Genomic DNA, 19,520 nt, shown 5'->3' on the forward strand with positions numbered 1-19,520 from the left:
CATAATATTTTTGTTCCCCCTCGGAAAGAGTCTCCCCTCCCAGAGCTGAACTATTTCATCTGAAGTTTATCGTTGCGGTTTCGGTAGCTGGTGTATATTTCATGAGAGCAGGTCACTGACCTACTGCTCAACCCCCCAACCAGGAAGACTGGGATCTGAATTTAGTCTGGCCTCTCCAACTTGGGTGGCACGACGAGGAGAAATGTCTCCTGCCGGCATAGCCCTCAGGGTCAAAGAAAAACAGAAGCCCCACCACTACCACGGTAAGGTATCAGGTTCATGAGTCCGGGGGGGGGGGTTGTCTGTCTGCTCATAACCGGAGGTTGTAAACTTTCAGTGCGACAGACTACCAAGTGAAAAATTATTGCAGTCCAAAGTAACCAGGAGGAGTGGAGCATGATCCTACAGGATGCACTTGAACAACTTATTTGGATTTCGCAAAGGTATTGAAAAATAGGACACGAGAGGAGAGTAAATAATGTTTTTTGCAAATCTACCACTAAGGAAAACCTGATATCCGCACACTGTTCTTCCGAGTTGAGCATAAACCTTTGTTGAATGCAGCATGACATTATTTTCAAACAAAAATGCTTTTGTTTTTCTTCTTTAAACTTAGGCTCATAGTGGAGCTTTTACACAGACTTGGAGAGCACCAGCCCGACGGACGGTCTTGTTCCAAGCATGCAACGCGTTCTTCTGACGCATACCTATATTTGGGCGGTGTGTAGGCAACTGACAGCTCTGTATCGGCAAATAAAATAAAATATTCCAGATTACGTGCATGAAACAAAAACATACCTTCTGCTTGTAGTTCAAAACACCTCACAGCACTGAAAAACGTGGGGACAGGAATACTGTGCTGTAAATGGTGGAGACTTGTAATACCCTCCAGCACCTGGAGGCGGTGCGACTCGACACACATTTACACTTAGAGAATTTGCATGTCCCACCTAACCCTCCCCCATTCCCCCAAGACCACCGGCAAAGATAAAAAACACCCCTATACATTAATTGTGGTCATCACGCTGATCCGATGTAGCAAGTCTGGATGTAAGTGGCCCAGGAATTCTCATTATCCAAGTATCACTGAAGGACAAAACTGACATATTCCATCAACCTCGAGATTTTATGAACGGTGTATCGTAAATACAAAGTGAAATTAATCAAGTGCCGATTGAAGGTTTCCATGGTGGAATAATAATTATAAAGAAAAATGCTTGTGATGCCTCTTAAAGAGAGCTGTTTATAATCTTTATACTGTACTTTAAAAATAACTCCGGAGAAAAATAAAAAGAAGAAACATATTCCTCAACATTTCAGGCGGCCTGCTCGGCCCGTTGTCGAGAGGAAGTAAGTGGAACGAATGGATGGACGATTACAATATCCCGCTCCCTCCCTCCGGGGGGGGGGATAAATATCTTCTCCAGAACGGCTGGACAGATCGAAGGGAAACTTCACAAAAATGTTCTACAAGCCTTGGGGATACCAGGGTATTCACGAATAATTCATATCACATGGTCTGGCTGCCACATTGGATTGAACGAAAATCTTTGGAAAATTATTTCTCTTGAACCGCTTCATTAATCGACGTCAAACTTCACAATTATGATCGAGAAGTGAGAGGGAATATTTGTTTTGAATTTCAACCTGATGGGACATATGGTCTAGCAGCCAGAATTATTTAATTTTTTGAATCTAGGTAACACCTGTACACAAACACCACACAAAACAAGTCCTAGTGAGGGTCTGCGATCTCCGATTGCTCTTTTTCTTGTTGTTCATTGTCCTCAGTGTATTGAAAGCTGTGTTTTTAGGTGTATGTTAATGCGGGAGAGTCAGATATCGCTCAAGGGTAGCCCGTTTTCTTGGGGGGGGGACCGTGTGATGTAGATGTATCTCCATAGCTTCTCTGATTCTTCTTGTGTGCAGTGTTTGATGAATGTGAGAAGTTTGCTGTCTGAGCATAACACGCAATTATTATTCTGTGCGTAATTAACGATAGCTTACTTTTCCCAATGGTCTTGTCTATTATGTGCTTGATGTTTTTCAGTCCGGTGGTGAAAGTCATACCAGTTTCATCAATGTAAACTTCACCGCATTCACAAGGGATGTGGTAAACACCTGGGTTGTGGTTAGGAGGTCCTCTGTCCTCGTGTGTTTGAAGAATAGATTCGAGCTCGTGTGTTGACTGATGGCGTTCTGTTACGGTGACAGTCTTGAGAATGCACTGAAGGTGGTGTGATGTACATCCAATGAAGGGGAGAATAACACATGCTCGAGCTTCTAGTTAGTGTTGGATGAAATTAATGTATTTGTAGAAATCTCAGCCACTCCCAATAGTTAACATAAAAATGGAGAAGCATCAAGGAAACACTGCACAGTACATCATGTCAATAAGAAAACACTGTAATTATCACATACCATGCCAATTCCATAATACCGTGACGTGGCTTTCATAATGACGTTACACACAATTCAAACAAGGTTCAAATAGAATTTTAATGTTTGAAATAATCTGATCGGATTTGTAGTGAAAAAAAAAAAACGCACTCACGGTGACAAACGAGGTGGCAGACGGATCTTGGTACAGTAGCAGCAGCGTCTCCACTGGAAGCAAGACTTGGGGTCGGCTCTTTATTCGTTTGTTCAAATGAACAAGGAGCTCCATGACCTGAAAAAAAAATACAAAAAAGTTAAATATCTAGTTTGTACTTTGTAATTCAGTATTTGTTAACAAAGGAGTGCAAGAGTGAAGGAATAAGTGTATTTCTCAATGCAGCAGACTTAACAGATTAAGTTTATGAATGGAGAAGGAATTTAACCATATCATGTTAACAGACAGGCCTGCAACCAGGTAACTGGAATCTCCATCTTTTGTGCATTTGCCTCGGTAAATATAATCTCTGGATTATTCAGTCTTACAATGATCAAGTTGAATTAGCTTGCATTCTTTACATCATGGTAAAGATTATTTTGTCTTCGTTGTATTAAACTTTAGGCCAATTTTCTAACTCCTAAAATGTGGTTCTTCTCTGATTATTTTCAGATCTTCAGCATAGTTTTCAATGAAACTAGAAAGCAGGCCATCCACGTTCGCTTTGTACTCAAACGAAACTTGACGAAAACAACAGCGTAAAATTTTGAATATGGCAAGATTATACAGCGTCGCGTCCTGCACACGCGTGCGCATGGTGGGGTGAAGAAGCAATTGCTCCAGTCTGTCTGCCAGCCTGGCAGTCAAAAATAATTGAAAATCATTCCATACAGGAAACTTGATGCTTTTAGGGACGTCATAAAGGACACAAACAATAGGCATGAAGAACTAAGTGTGTTAAATACGATGGTGCAAAAGACTGTGTTTCCCAAATGCATCAACGGCAGTAAATTGTCTGAGCAGAGCATTCGATGTTTTTTTTGTTTGTTTGTTTGTTTGTTTGTTTGTTTCTCTTGAACCTTTAAAACTTTTTGTATTTAAATTGAAATACATATATTTTGATTCACTGTAGAATGCAAATCGCCTTGTTTTGTACTTCCAAAAACCTTCCGTTTAGCAGTACTTTGGCAAAATTGTACACCATCTCGACCAATCAAATTTGCCGCTTGTACGCTCAGGGTGGCGGAATATTTAGATTCAGACAAAATGATGGTGCCCAACAATGCAACGCCTGAGCTAACTTTGTCCAAAAAACAATCGTTCTGTTTAATGCATCTTCTTTTTCTTCTCAAACATGGTTTCAAAACCATCAGTTTCTCTGAAAGTGTTTGTGATTTCGGAAATGCATGAATAAACCTCAATGACGAAGAAAAAACGCATCTCAGCGGAGCATCGTCAGATCTGGACTGTTGCACCTGAGTCACCTGACCCATCGGCTTTGTATGGTTACCATCACGTCTGTTATTCAAAATTCACGAACAAAGCTAATATATAGATCGTGCTTGGAAACACAAAGCAAGAGTTGAAAAGACCCTTCCTCTGTCCATTTTCTCAAGACTGCATGGGGTAAGGTGTTCTATGATCTCTCGAATTGAATATGTAATACAGTAAACCCTCAAATATCGCAGGTTCCGACCAATCGTGAGCAAGCTGTTGTGTTCCAATTTCATTAGCGCGGGATTTCATTTCGACCAATCGTGGTTTTTGAGCCAAGACGAGTCATCGTTTGCATCCCGTGCGTGTACGATTACCTCCCATCATGAGCCTTGTGGTGGTTCTCACACCATTTTTAATGAGCCCAAATGTAAAGCGATGGACAAAGTTTGTTGTTATAACAAAAGGCAGAGAAAGGTTATGACATTGGGCGAAAAGATCGAGCATCACCCCAAGATGTAAGATAGGTTGGGTCAAGGAGAAAATGCGGCATCTGTATGGTCCACCATTATGGGGTCAATGATTGAAGGTAGAACCTTCCCCATTGTACTCTTCCACATTCCTAAACCTTAATTTTCCTTCAAACCTCATTCCCAAACCTTCATTAACCTATCCAACTCCATATTCGAACCCCATTCCCAAACCTTCATAATCAACCTCCATACTCGAATACCCATTCTCAAAGTCTTAATTTCCAACACACGGACTTAAATTCCCATTCTAATGCTTCATTCCCAAATGCACATTCTCAACCGTGGCTCAAGAAACAAATCGAGATGCCAAAGCAGGTTTTTAACACAGACAAGACAGGATTATTCTGAGTGAGGATAATGGACATCGCAGCTTCCTGTCCAAACAGTGAAGATCAGGATTCAAGGTAGGGTGGTTAAGCATCGTGGTACTTTACTCTTCTCCATTGTGGTAATGCTGCAGATAACTTCATCGTAAAGCTAATGTTGCTTTCCCAAATGCATTCCCTACTCTCCCCCAGCAGCCCGCTCATCCTTCCCCCGTTTCATCCTCCCCCTCCAACAGCATCACCCCGAGCTGAGTCTTGTGGTTTCTATTTGTAGCGGCAGAGTATACAGTGCAAGTACGTACTCCTCACCCACCTCGGTGTTTTGAAATAAATTTAAAAGGTAAAACTTGTGTTTTTGGTTTCATTTACACTGTATTAATTGTATTTACATGTTTATTTCAATGTTAACATGCAGTACATATGAAGAAAAAATTATATATATATATATATGTATATATATATATATATATATATATATATATATATATATATATATATATATTGTTGAGGACCCAGGGTCACGGGGGTACTACGAGGAAGGGGTGTATCCCTGGTTCTCCCCGGACTCACCGGGAATCACAGGCTGTAGCACACGAAGAACTACCGTGTCACGGCGGGTCGCTGAACGACCGTGAATGCCAACAGCTTGACCACGTCACTTAGAGTCCTCTGTCTGACACCATTTACTTCAGAACACGTGATCTCCTTATCAGGGAATCGCGCCCTCGACATACAACATCTTTATCAAATCGTGATTAATGTGGCCGAGCTTTCCACGAGCACAATGCCGGACTGATACGAGAGCCCATTAGTGGGGAATTATATCCTCCCAGCTAATGTACGTACGAACATTGCTGGACCAATGGAAGAAAGGACAACCACGGGCAGATTGGAAATATAACAAGAATAATGTATTTACAATGAGCTTTGACAGGTACGGGAAGGAGGGAGGGGAACTTAAGAGCTTTAATGTTGTCAAAGGGAAACCGGGGCAGGAAAAGGGGAAATGCAATAAAAAGAGTGTAATCAAGGTGTGTATTTATAAAAAAGGAAAGCACATGTATAAGTTGCAGACTTAATCTACGCCTTACCTACCAGCTAACAAAACGGGGTACCCATCAGAACACACACACATGGGGAGACAAATTGTGACTGGTACGTACGTCACCGTCACGCACTCCCACTTGGTACTGTTCTCTTCACAGTGTGAACAACGCTGTGTCCAACAGCTCCATCGGGATCACGAACCAACGCGTCCAGCACCAGGGAAGAAAAGAGTGCGACGACCCAGATAGAGAGAAAATGAGCTCGTGCCACGGTCAGGACCCCGATAGCTCAAGGCAAAAGAAGAAAGTGAGCGCAGCAACCAGGACCAAGGTAGCTCAGGGCTGATGACAGAGAGAGCACGGCAAATCAAGACCAATGTAGTTCGGGGCCGATGACAGAGAGTGCATGGCAACCAAGACCAGGGTAGCTCGGGGCGATAGAGAGCGTGAATCAGTGCGCCGAGTGCAGCTTTATAGCCCTGGGGGCAGGCGGAGCCAAAGAGCCACGCATCAGATCCCACGAGCCGACCCCATGCCAGCCATTGGAGGGTCCCCACGCAGCCCCGCTCATTCTGCCGCCTGGCCAGATATTCAGTCATTTAGTCCTTCTGGCTGTCTTCATGAACAGAGTTCCTCACTTAACATGGGGGGAATCTCATCTACCCCCATGATCCTGGGACCAACCCCAAACATCCTACAATGTTCATGGCAAAAAGCCAGGGAATGGGGCAATTCTTTCAGGAAGACTGGGTCGTATATTGGTCTGTTTGCCAGTCATTTTGGGTGGAAGGGAATAAACGGGAATTCGGGAAACGAAATACAGTACAGTGGAAGACGGCAATAAATTACAATACAGGGTAGACGTACATACCGAGGAACAGACAAACAAAGCCTCTGTGGGGCTTTAAATAATATAGGGGAATGGGACAATTTGGTGCACGTTCCAGAATGCTGGTAACACACGTTGAACGCCAGGGCAGTAAAACACGCACGGCCTATGTGATGACAGCAGTCATGGCAATCGTCATCATGCGCCGATGTCTATTATCCCAACGGGTTGAGAGGGGTGATAACTACCCAACCCAATGCATTTAATTACATAATAACCCCTATAGGGAAGACGCTATTCTTAATGTTCATTACAGAGATAACTATTCCAAAAGTGTACGTGCTGTCTGCATTTCGTTTTCAGCATGTGGTTTATAAAACCATCCTTCAAGTCTCTTAAGGGTTTGAAACAACATAGCGCTTACCTTGCGTAGGTCTTCTTGGGTTGTTTTATGCAGCTTTTTCGACTCGAAGAGTGTGGGAGGGGTCAATTGTTCATATAATCTGAGCCACCTGGGATTCGTTGGTTATTTGAGAGCTGATTGGCTATTCCCTCCATTCACAGGTAAGAGATGTGGGTGGGTCTTTCTATATATGTGTACGTATGTATATACAGTATATATATATATATATATATATATATATATATATATATATATATATATATATATATATATATATATATATATATATATATAGTTACATGTTTGTTTCAATTGTAATGTTTATATTTAGCTGCCATCGGTCTTCCTCGATATCTTCTTGAAGTCCAGGAACCGAACCCACACTTTCCCATTGGCCCTTGGTTTCAACGATCGCAGTTTTAACTATCAAGCCATTTTCCAGGAATGTAACCCCCGCGATATTGGAGGGTTTACCGTATGTAGATTACTTATCATTTGCATACCTACTGGCACCAGAAACCTGAAAAATAAAACAAAAATTGTAACACTCCAATGAAAGTTTTGGGCTTGGCCTATAGTTGTGTGACAAAGCTGGCAATCAATGTAATAATCTATTCAATTCAGATGTGAGAAATGACTTTCATGAAAATTATTTTGTACATCTCAAACTGGGCCGAGGCTGTTTGGGAATTTCTGGTTAGAGCTCTGACTTCTACTTTAGCACCTTCTTTCGCACTCCCTCTTGAGAGCTGGATAGCTTGAGCAGAACTGGTGGTAGAAACTTTGCAACAACTGTCTGAAGTTGCTCATCAGTTTCAGCGAGGCCAAGATGTAGAAAGACACGTTCCAGCTGGTCTAAAACACACACACATAATTTATAAAAGACATTATATATAAATCATTTCAGTAAATGTACAAATAAAAGCTCAAAACACAAGTTTTATTACATTAAGTGTATAACTGCACACATTGTACATTTCCTCAAAAGACACAGTGAATGACTCACTTCCCAAAACTCGATAGAGCATTTATTCTGTTGGGTGCACATGGTCCACCATCAACCCCCTTCTGATGAAACTACCTAGACCTAGGATCACTGCTCAACTCCACTCATTTGTTCCTCTTTTTCCCCACCGATGGAACAAACTTCTTCCACATGCTCTTCAGTCTCATTCTTCCCTCCAGGTCTTCAATACAGCTGTTCCCCACCAATTCAGATCATCCCCTATCCAAAAACATGATGTTTTCTACCCTCGTTAAGTCCCCATTCCCACCGCACCCCAATCCCTCCTCCTTCCAAACTTCTGCTTTTCCCGTCCTGTGAGTTTTCTTCTGAATCCATCTTGTCCTTTCCTGCCCCCCGTTCCTCCCCACATCCATTGTTTGTCCAAGTCTCCGTCTATCATGGCCTTCAACTCTGTGGTTGGTGCTTCCCCTTCCACCCCTCTTCCTCTGCTGCTGCTTTTGTCCTGTCGCATCGTCATCCGTTCAGCGTGCTAGCTCTTCCATGAGCCTCGACCGTGTTTTCAAAAAAAAAAAATAAATAACTAAATCCGAAACCAAAGAAACTAAAAAATCACAAATCATGACCATTTAAAAACGTGGGATCAAATTGACATTCAGAATCCTCAAATCAAAATGACAAGGCACAATGCCAAAATAATTTTTCTTCTTCTTCATTCTGCCACCAAACCTTCCCACCTTGTTGGGTCAGTTCGGAGAAAGGTTCTGGCTCAAGACTCTCCGGAACCGGCTGGCCAGGCCTAATTTTCGACCGCAAGTGGCAGGAATTTAGAACTTGTCACTCGTCTACTCTTCGCAAAAGACACTGTGGGATCCTTGTGGTGGTCGTATGACAGCTTAGCTGCCGGGGTAGCTATCATTTCTTGAAGCGCGACTGTGTTGCTGATGCAGTGCCCCTCTACCAGTACACACACTGGAACTGGTACTCATTTCACAGACCTTGGAAGGATGACAGGCTGAGTCAACCCCCTGGTGTATTAATTCAGCGGCCGACGGGGCTTGAACTCAGGACCTCTTGGATCCCAAGCCGCCACCCTAACCACTGAGCCAACACCAGGCTCGTGGGATCCTTAATGACAACAGATGGGTTGTCGAGGACTTGACGTCCTTCCTTCATGTGAAGCACCGGGATGGTAGTTTCTCGTTGGGTCAACATTCGAACCCAGGTGAGAGAGACCTCAAAGGTACCTGCCAACCAAAATAATATCCAACGCACATAATGGAAATCCTACAGAGCAAACATTCTCTTAAATCAACGCGAACTATGGATTTGGAAATTGGATCCCAATTCCTAATCCCAAGAACAAGACGGATGGAGTGGAAGTTGTTGTCCGAGTGGAAGACAAACTGATTAAATCCAATGATGCAAACATCGAATACCGTACGTCGTTGGCCTTTCGGTGTATCATGGGCATAAAGACTCTGCCAATGAAGGGAACCAGGTATGGAGGATGAAATAAATGTCACCGTGGGACAGGGAGGCTAGGGATGCGTTCCGTTAGCAAGCAGCTTGCAGAGCGCTCGCCAAGCGGCTTAAGCGCTCGAGCAAGCAATCCAACGGAACGGATGGCTCAGCCAGCTGTTTGGTAACTGAGTACCCCCCTGCGGTATAATCACACGTGCGAGGGTGATGGGTGATGACGGACAGAACAAAGACTGTGGTCATGTTAATAAATGACAGAGTTTTCATCATTCAAGCAACGGTGCTTGACCCCCGACGACCTGCGCCAGCGATTTAGATTGCTCGCCGCTGTGGTTGCTGATCAAATGTTGTATTGGATGTGCTTGTGATATGTGTACATATGTCATTGCCGTGTACTCACCGAATTCATCTTGCGCTGCCATGACGGACGATGTCACAAAGATCACAATTTCCTCCTTCCTGCTTCCTCCAAACACTTATTGGGAGAGTCGTTGTCGTTCTGGTTGTAGTAGTTGTAGTTGTTGTTGTTGTTAGTTTTTTTTTTTGACATAATCTGAGTAAAATCTTTTTAAAGATCGTTATCGGTCAGTTACGTCCTACCTATCGTTAAATAATTATTTTTTAAACGTCGACATAAACAGTTCGTCGGTCATGATCCGGTTGTGGTTCGACTTGAAATCAAAACTTCTTTGCTCCTGTCATCGCTCCAGTAGATTTCAGACAGGATACTTTGTTTAATTACAATCGATACAACGTCTGCAAAACGAATCAAATTTTTTTTCTTCGATTTTCACGCATCATTATTGTACTGGGTGGGAGAAAACGAAAGTCGAGCTTATCAATACGCCGGAAGTGTACTGGTGGAAGTTGTTCCAAGTTCACAACGGCTGTTAATAAAAGGGACCGGCTATTTATTACGTACGGGTGTGCGTGGGTCTCCAGAATGAGAAAATGGAAATTGAGGCAAGGAAGATAAACGATGATAGAAGAAGGAAAGGAGGGTAGGAGACTGTGGGAAGGGAAAGGAGGTAGGAGACTGTGGGAAGGGAAAGGAGGGGAGGAGACTGTGGGAAGGGAAAGGAGGTAGGAGACTGTGGGAAGGGAAAGGAGGGGAGGAGACTGTGGGAAGGGAAAGGAGGTAGGAGACTGTGGGAAGGGAAAGCAGGTAGGAGACTGTGGGAAGGGAAAGAAGGTAGGAGACTGTGGGAAGGGAAAGCAGGTAGGAGACTGTGGGAAGGGAAAGAAGGTAGGAGACTGTGGGAAGGGAAAGAAGGTAGGAGACTGTGGGAAGGGAAAGGAGGGGAGGAGACTGTGGGAAGGGAAAGGAGGTAGGAGACTGTGGGAAGGGAAAGCAGGTAGGAGACTGTGGGAAGGGAAAGAAGGTAGGAGACTGTGGGAAGGGAAAGAAGGTAGGAGACTGTGGGAAGGGAAAGGAGGGTAGGAGACTGTGGGAAGGGAAAGGAGGTAGGAGACTGTGGGAAGGGAAAGGAGGTAGGAGACTGTGGGAAGGGAAAGGAGGTAGGAGACTGTGGGAAGGGAAAGGAGGTAGGAGACTGTGGGAAGGGAAAGGAGGTAGGAGACTGTGGGAAGGGAAAGGAGGTAGGAGACTGTGGGAAGGGAAAGGAGGTAGGAGACTGTGGGAAGGGAAAGGAGGTAGGAGACTGTGGGAAGGGAAAGGAGGTAGGAGACTGTGGGAAGGGAAAGGAGGGTAGGAGACTGCAGGAAGGGAAAGGAGGGTAGGAGACTGTGGGAAGGGAAAGGAGGTAGGAGACTGTGGGAAGGGAAAGAAGGTAGGAGACTGTGGGAAGGGAAAGGAGGGTAGGAGACTGCAGGAAGGGAAAGGAGGGTAGGAGACTGTGGGAAGGGAAAGAAATGCTGAGAAAGGGACAGAATAATAAAATGGAAGAGCTTGAAGCTAAAGTAGATTGTGAAGGTTGTGGTGAGCGAGATGTGGTTTAATGAGGAGTCGAGCTGGAGGACAGGAATTAAAGCTACAAGATTATGTATAGGTGTGATGGGAAAGGGAATGTGGGAGGGAGTGTGGCATTCTGGGTAAAAGAGAATATTGTGTTGAGAGTAAGGAGGGGGTTAATGTGGATGATTCTGTGTGGATTGAGAATGGAGATTGCAAAAATAGTAAGATACTTGTAGGATGTGTCTATCTAGTATGAGGGAGGAACAGGAGATTGGGGTTCGTGAAAAAAAACAAATCATAAAGGCCTATGGAATTGGGAAGATCATCAATTTTGGGGGAGTTTAATTTGCCAGGGATATATTGGGTCCAGGAATGGGGAAGTGAAGAGACGAGAAGGATTTTCTCCATCGAATCCAGGATTGCTTATAAAGTCACTTTGTAGAAAAACCCATGAGGGGAGTGTGGTGTTCGATATTTTTATAGTAATAATCCCAATAATATTGGGAGAGGTACGAGAACACCTGGGGATAAGTGACCATGACATAGTGTGTGCAACTCCACTGTTGAGATGTGGAGGTCAGGATAGTATGGGGTAAGACTGTTCGATTTCAGGAAGGAAACTTTGAAGGTATCAGAAGAGAATCAGATGTAGATTGCGAAAGGCTAAAAAGAAAAAAAGAGTGTGTGGTCTGCATCAGAGAAATGGGCAACCTGTGTAGGGTGAATAAGTATATTCCACAATGATACAAAGGTAGAGGTAGAAACAGACCAGGATGGAAAGCAGTTATTAAGGATAAGCAAAAGGCTTTCAACAAGAAAAAAGAAAGAAAAAAAAAAGGACTATAAAGTCCAACTCACATCAGCAGAGGAGTAAATGGATGCAAGTTCAGAAAATAACAATCGGCAATTGTTAAGAGAATATAAAGACGAGATGACCAAAAATATTTAACAATTGGCATTGTTTAAGTATACTTTAGTAGCTTTTTCATTTTGTACACATTTGATGGAGTGGCCATTTTATTCCCATACCATCCCTATGTATGAACTAAGGAGTGCGACCTTACTCCATGATAAGGGGGTAAACCAGAGTTGGTGTCAAAGCCACCCAATGCTCGCCTGTTTATACATTTATCATTTTTAAAAGACTCGTCTAATAATTAATATTTTTTATAAAGCATTGCAGTGAAGTCTGATCCAAATAATTTTAAAGCAATATATGTATTTGTATATTGTAATCAGTAACAAGAGAGCAAGTGAGCACAAAATACACCCGAACAAGAAGGTATATGCAGAATTGTGCTACTACATGGAAAACAGCATCCTGGTTGCCATGGCAACCACTTTAGATGACGAACGTATGTCGCTCATATAATCTAGGACCGTTATTATTAATAATTTAAAGTAATGGTTGGAACAGTAGAGTTAACAGCAGGCTTTTACAAATTGGCCTACTCCTACTCGAACAACAGTCTGGCCAGTCTGGCCTACTCCTACTCGAACAAGTCTAGCCAGTCTGGCCAGTCTGGCCTACTCCTACTCGAACAAGTCTAGCCAGTCTGGCCAGTCTGGCCTACTCCTACTCGAACAAGTCTAGCCAGTCTGGCCTACTCCTACTCGAACAACAGTCTAGCCAGTCTGGCCTACTCCTACTCGAACAACAGTCTGGCCTACTCCTACTCGAACAAGTCTAGCCAGTCTGGCCTACTCCTACTCGAACAACAGTCTAGCCAGTCTGGCCTACTCCTACTCAAACAACAGTCTGGCTACAAATTGAACAGTCTGGCCTACTCGTGTTTGTTCGAATCCTGACCCAGCTCCAAACTGTCATCCGAGTCACCTAGTGTCTCACAGGCAGGGTGAGTCATCAATGTGTGTGCCGTCCCTCAGATGGACGTTAAACTGGGCGTCCCGTCTGCCAGCTTTAATTTGTGGACGTTAAAGATCTCACCGTGTCCTTCACAAAGAGTAGGCGAGCTATCATTGGCATCCTGACCTAATTCCACATTCCTGTCCTGACCTACAGAGGGCGTTGCATCAGCAGCACAGCCGGGCCCTCAGCCAATGATGCGACTTGCAGCCTTGTGCTGCATACGAAACAAGAAGAATGGTTTTGGGTGAAGGATTGGCAGATGCAGATCATCATAAGGAAACGTAAGGTGCTGGGGGTGGGTCAAAACAATGAAAATAGGGACGACATGCTGCAAGGGGCAACTTGGAACATGTCACACAGGAGAAAGATGTGGACATAGTAATAGATTCTGCGAGGGGGGGGGGGTGGGGCAGCTATTTAAACACATTAACACAACGTTTGTCCAAGGAGGAAATACCTCTTGGATATCAGGAGGGGGTGGGGGGTATTATTAGCTTATCTGGAATTGAAATTCCAGATGAGGTATTGTCATCGCGCACCGTCCGTCTGTCTGTCCCCTCTTTCGACTTCTCTGGCCAAACCGCTGGGCTGATCTGACTGAAATTTGGCAGCAACATTCTGCTCCTGACTGATAACGGGGATTGCAAAGCTCGTTCCGGTCACATGACTTTAAGTATGTCAAAATGGCCGACTTAGTATATTTCTTCAAAAAAAAAAATCTTCTCCAGACACACCAGTTAGAATGCTACCAAATTTGGGCTACAACATCAAGCCAGGGTAGGTATGTTAAATTGTGGAGGTCATGCCGGTCACGTGACCACAAGTATATCAAAATGTCTGACAGTCAACTTTTGGGAAAATCACATTAATTCCTTAAAAAATCTTCTTCTCCAGACACACCAGTCAGAATGCTACCAAATTTGGGTTACAACATTAGGCAAGGGCCCAGATCAGCTGCAGGTCCAGTGGTCCTAATTTTTTTTAGAATTGATATTGTTTTGTAATAACATTAGTATTATGCTCTTATCATTACCTCCGCCACTGAACGTGAAGGAGATTATGTTTTCTCCCCTTTCTGTCTGTTTGTTTGTCCGCACAGAACTTTCATGTTTTTCTCCGCTACAGCCTGTCGGATTGAGACGAAATTTTCACCATAGGAGCAACTACTCATGTAGAATGTTTTAATAATTATGATGTCATAGGTCATGTGGTGTGGCAGGCATGTTGGTAAAATGGGAAAAAATTTGGACCTCTGTCTCTGAAACCGTACGAAGAAAAAAACTGAAACTTGTCACATGGCAAGCACTCCTCGTGGGGAATAAGTGTGATCTTTTTATGATGTCACAAGTGCCTTCGTTATGACGTCATAATTGCATGTAGAACGCCACATCTGATCAGTATGAAAAATTTTGAGGGTCATTTAGGGATTAAATGGACCACAGAAAAAAAATTAATGACGTCATCGGTCACGTGATTTGGCAGCCATGTTGTTGCTTTTTGTAAACCTTCACAAATCTTCTCTGAATTGGCTGAACAGATCGAGGCAAAACTTTACACGTATGACTGCCTATCCAAGAGGAACAAAAGGTTCACACACATGACGTCATAGGTCACATGGTTTGGCAGTCATATTGGATTTACCCAAAAACCTATAAAAAAATCTTCTTCTCCAGAAGGGCTGGACAGATCGAGGTGGAAAATTCAAACAAATGTTCCCCAAGCCTTGGGTGTACAAGTTTGTTAAGGAATCATTGATAGGTCACATGGTTTGGCAGCCATATTGGAATGAAGGAAAATATGAAATAATGTTTTCCCTGGAACTGCTTAATCAATCGAAGTGAAACTTCAGGTTTGTGATTTAGTAGTGATGGGGAATACATATTTTAAACTTCAACTTGATCGGACGCATGGTCTGGCAGCCACAATTATGTAATTTTTGGATATGGGGAGGTTTTTTTTTTTTGAATAAGGCTAACTTGGCTGTGCTTGGATGGGTTTGATGGGTAGAGGAGTAGCAGCTGAAATGTGAATCTTGTCCAGATTCCTCCTAATGACTTCATCTTTGTTTTTTGCTTGTTTGGGTTCCTTATGATTACTCCATTGCAGGACTGTACCTATTTGGTCTTCCATTTAATTTGAATACAATTTATTTTAATCCCATTCTAAATTCAATTGAATAATGAACAATAATAATAAAAAAGTCATGGTTCAGGGTCAAGTGTCCGATCAAAGGAGGATGTTTTGTCATCAATACATCATGCCATACTCTCCAACTTGTGTGTATAATAAATGGATGGTTGCTTCGACCAAAATTACGGACAAAAGCATGGTGTATGACCTTTAACCCACATATTACTTTGAGTACACTGTTGTTAGCATTATTCTATGAACTGAGCATTTGATCCAAATTATTAAACACTCACCAAATATATTATTCGTGAGCGCAGTGTGACGAATGCTGTTCAGTTGAACCTTTTCCCCCCATCATTGCATCTTCGAAATGAAATTGCCAATTTTCATTGCTCGTTTGGGATTTCTTGAATCAGCCGTGAAATTTCCCTCCTGATTGCTTAAACGTATGCAAGTGTCCCACTACATTCGTATGGGAATTTAATGGGGGTTTAAGCACAGTGGGGAGTCCTGCCCTTGCATTGGGAGTTGCATAAAATGAGATCCCACTGAAGAGTGAGAGCGAGTTCGAATCTGGGTCTATTGAAGCCACATTCTGAAACTGCACCAACATAATATACTCTTTTTCTGGGTTTATCTTAAGAACACCATATAAGCCCTACCAAGCAATGTGTGACATCACTGAATGATTGTCAGTTGGTACAGTATCCAGAATGACTCCTCGGTGAGTGCAAGTCAGGTCCACTCTGCCCCACCTCTAATGGGATTCCATTTTGTACATTTCTCAATGGGAGGATTTCCCACAAGACCAAAACCCCACTGTGTTTCTATAGGAATTTTAATGGGACATATGTGAACATGGATGGTCGTCAAATTGAGCTAGGCCATTAGATAGAGTGACCAGAATTTGGCACTAACCATCATCGACTGTACGTCCTTCTTCATTGGAGCTTTTCCTGACTTATTGCCAGATAAGTGAAATTTTACCTGGAGGTATACGTTTTCACATCCGTCTGTTTGTTTGTTTGTCTGTGAACAGGATATCTCAAAACGTTATGGACGGATTTGCACAAAGCTTTGTCGATGAGTTGGTTCGGTGACAAGAACAAGCTGATTAAATTTTGGTTCAGCTCAAGATCCAGACCTGGCCGAGCTGTGGGATACAAAACGTAAACTGTTCAACCTGGTGGCGATATGCGTCCTACCGAGTGCCGTTCCAGTTTGTGGCTTCAATCATCATCGCCAATCCAAACGTGATGTCTGTCTTCCTCTCTCTGCCCTTGGAATCCTTAAATCCAACCATTTTTGTTCCTTGTGTGGGACTGCAGTGACAAACTCCTTCAAGTCAGTACCCTCCCCCACATCATCTTCACTACTAGGGTTCCCCTAGATCTGCTCCAGGCAACCTCACCCCACCTCTCCTCGGCATCCCCCAATTCCGTGTCCCTCCACCCCATGAGCCACCCTCTTTGCTTCCTCAGCGTCCTGTCCCTTCCATGCTCATCCCACATATCCCCCCCACCTCCTCCCCTCTTTACCACTCCCTATCAACAGCGCCTCTCCCTCTATCCCAAACTCAATGGATCTCCAACATCCGAGGTCTTCTCTCCAATTTGACAGATCTTTCAATCCAAGCTGCCACTGGTAAACCTGATTTTATCTGCCTAATGGAATCCTTCCTCACACAGGATGCCCCCAATTCCACCGTGTCTCTTCTTGTGTATTGTCTTTTCCAGTTCTACAGGCCTGAACCCCGTTCCAGTGCTGGAGTTACAGTTCATGTCAATAACTCCATTTACCACTGTCCATGGACTACCCTCCCCCCCTCCTACGAGTAACCCCCAGGAGTGCTTTTGATTGCACTTTCCTTTCCACAACCACCTGTTTGTCTGCATGCTGCACTGTCCTCCTTACACAGATGACTCCATTTACATCTCACTCTGCCAATATGGACCATCTCGTAACCACCCATCCCAACGCTTTCTTCCTCATATGTGGTGATTTCAACTGTCGCCATGCCAATTGGCTGGGTGTTAGTACCTCTTCAACCAACGATGGCATTGCAGCAAAGGACTTCTGCGACTCTGTCGGCCTCACCCCATCAGTAACTTTGCGGCCTGGATTTCTCGCAGTGGCACGTACTCCTTTCCAGACTCGGGAATGACAAATATTCTGACTAATATCTCATGTTTCTCTGATGCTCCAATAGGTTCATCTGATTATGTACTTTTGAGAGGCAACATCTCTCCAGTTAATGTCAGGGTGTTGCATCAGTAACTACACAGTCTGGCAGTTCATTCAAGCTGCCTGGCAAGGACTGCAAGCTGCCCTCTCAGGTCAAGACTGGTCCTTCATTTCCACCTTTCCTGATATTAATATGACCTGATAATCCTTCCACATAAGATTACTTTCCCTCATGTACAGATTTATACCATCTCATCTGCAGTTTTCATATCTACAGTGTATCAGCTCACCTCTGGTACACATAATCCTATGGTGAGGCAGTGGTCTTAAAACAACTTGCTTTCTTTTCCTGGAATGTAAATCCGACCAAAGGTAACCTCATGTCACTCCACAAAGTCCCCAACAAGTATGTGTCTACTCTCAGGAAAGCCATAAAACATCTGGCCAACCTCAAGGCTGAACTCCCAAACCTGCCTCCTTGTTCGAAGACCCGGTGGCATCTTGTCAAGTGTCCCATGTGTATGCTTTCCCTCCATCCCTTCCCTCACTTCAACTGGCACTATAGCCCACTCCTCTCGTGAGATTGCCGAATGGCTCAATTCTGTGTTTCGTTCCAAATCTTGTGCCCCTTTCTAACTTGTATACAACTGCTCCTGGATAATATGTATTTCACACCCGCGAAGGTTGAAATGTTTCTGGCAAACCTCGACTCCCATTCTGTGACAGGCCCAGGCAGTATCACTGCATGCATCCGAAACAGCTGCCCTGCTGCTCTTGTTCATTCTCTTTCTGCTCTGTTCACCCAATCATTCGCTCTGGGTCAGTTTCCATCTGCCTGGAAGTTAGGCAACATCATCCAATACACAACCATGGTGGAAAAACTGATCCTCTTAACTACAGGCCTTTTAGCTTTCTTCCAATTATAAGCAAGGCCTTGGAATCTAACATTGCAGTGGACACCAACTCCTTCCTTTTCTTCAATGGCCTCATCAGAGATCATCAGCTCGGTTTCAGACTACCCTAGACATGCTGCTTCAACTCTCCAAACAATGGATGGAAGCCCTCAATATCACGTACGAGATCAGGGATGTTGCTCCAGACGTATCTCGAGCATTTTATAAAGTTTGGTACCACTCCTTGATCTCCATACTGTGTTTATGGCAAGCAAGGCCATCTCTCATGGCTCACTGACTTCCTCCATTCCCGTAATCAGCATGTAGCTCTGAAACTTAAAGGGATCTTCTCATCTCCAGTCTTGTTCTCCATCTTCATCAATGATCTTTCTGATTCCCTAGAAAATCCTGCTTATCTCTTTGCTGATGATTCCACCCTCTGCTGAATCATTTCTCATCTTTCAGACAGTCGGGCAGCAGCCTCTTCCCTCTCAGCAGACAATGATAGAATCAGGAGCTGGTCCAACACTTGGAATATGTCTTTCAACCCTGACAAATCCCACACACTTACCCTGTCTCTCCAAAAGGACCATTTGGCAAGCCCTCCCATCTTCTTCCTCAAGAAAACTTGAAGAGGTTAAGTCACAAACATTTGCACCTCACTATCAGCCATGATTTTTCTTGGGCAGACCATATTTCCAAAATGGCCTCCAAAAAAAGCTGCCAACTTCGTTGTGCAAGGTCTTTCTTTGGCCAATCTGAATGTTTCACAACCGACAAGGTCTTTATCACAGTTTGATGAGTACTGTCCTCCCCTTTGGGCTGACACCCCTGCCTCCCACCGTGCCCTTCTTGATGCCGTGGAAAGCAAGGCCCTCAAAGATCAATGGAATTTCCCGTGACGACGCTGTGTCGAGGCCTGTTGCTCTGACATTGCAAACAAGTTGGTGTTGCCTCTCTGCATCCTGCCACCTCCTTTTGGGTCTTGCACTCTCTTGGCTCTGTCCCTCCCAGGTTTCTGCAGGGCACATATGGTCTGCCAGTAATCCTTCTCGTTACATTCCCAAAATCCAGGCTCAGTGCTCACCTCTACTCATTTGCTCCTCTTTTCTCTCTCCAGTGAAACAAACTTCCCCA

At 43.9% G+C, this 19,520-nt stretch overlaps 1 protein-coding gene across 1 annotated transcript in view; it reads right to left on the bottom strand.

Annotated features, from left to right (window-relative positions):
* Positions 1–10,041, bottom strand: part of ECPAS (Ecm29 proteasome adaptor and scaffold) — a 236,448-nt gene extending 226,407 nt beyond the window's left edge. The window contains exons 1-3 of the mRNA XM_085864640.1: positions 9,792–10,041; positions 7,670–7,800; positions 2,555–2,671 (exon numbers count right to left, since the gene is read on the bottom strand). Coding sequence (XP_085720766.1) covers positions 2,555–2,671; positions 7,670–7,800; positions 9,792–9,813 — 270 coding nt within the window. The 5' untranslated portion in view covers positions 9,814–10,041. The remainder of the gene's footprint in view (positions 1–2,554; positions 2,672–7,669; positions 7,801–9,791) is intronic.
* Positions 10,042–19,520: the final 9,479 nt, after the last annotated feature.

The sequence above is a fragment of the Eptatretus burgeri genome, chromosome 2 (assembly GCF_056783735.1).
Source record: "Eptatretus burgeri isolate ZD-2024b chromosome 2, Ebu_testis_v1, whole genome shotgun sequence".
Lineage (NCBI taxonomy): Eukaryota > Metazoa > Chordata > Myxini > Myxiniformes > Myxinidae > Eptatretus > Eptatretus burgeri.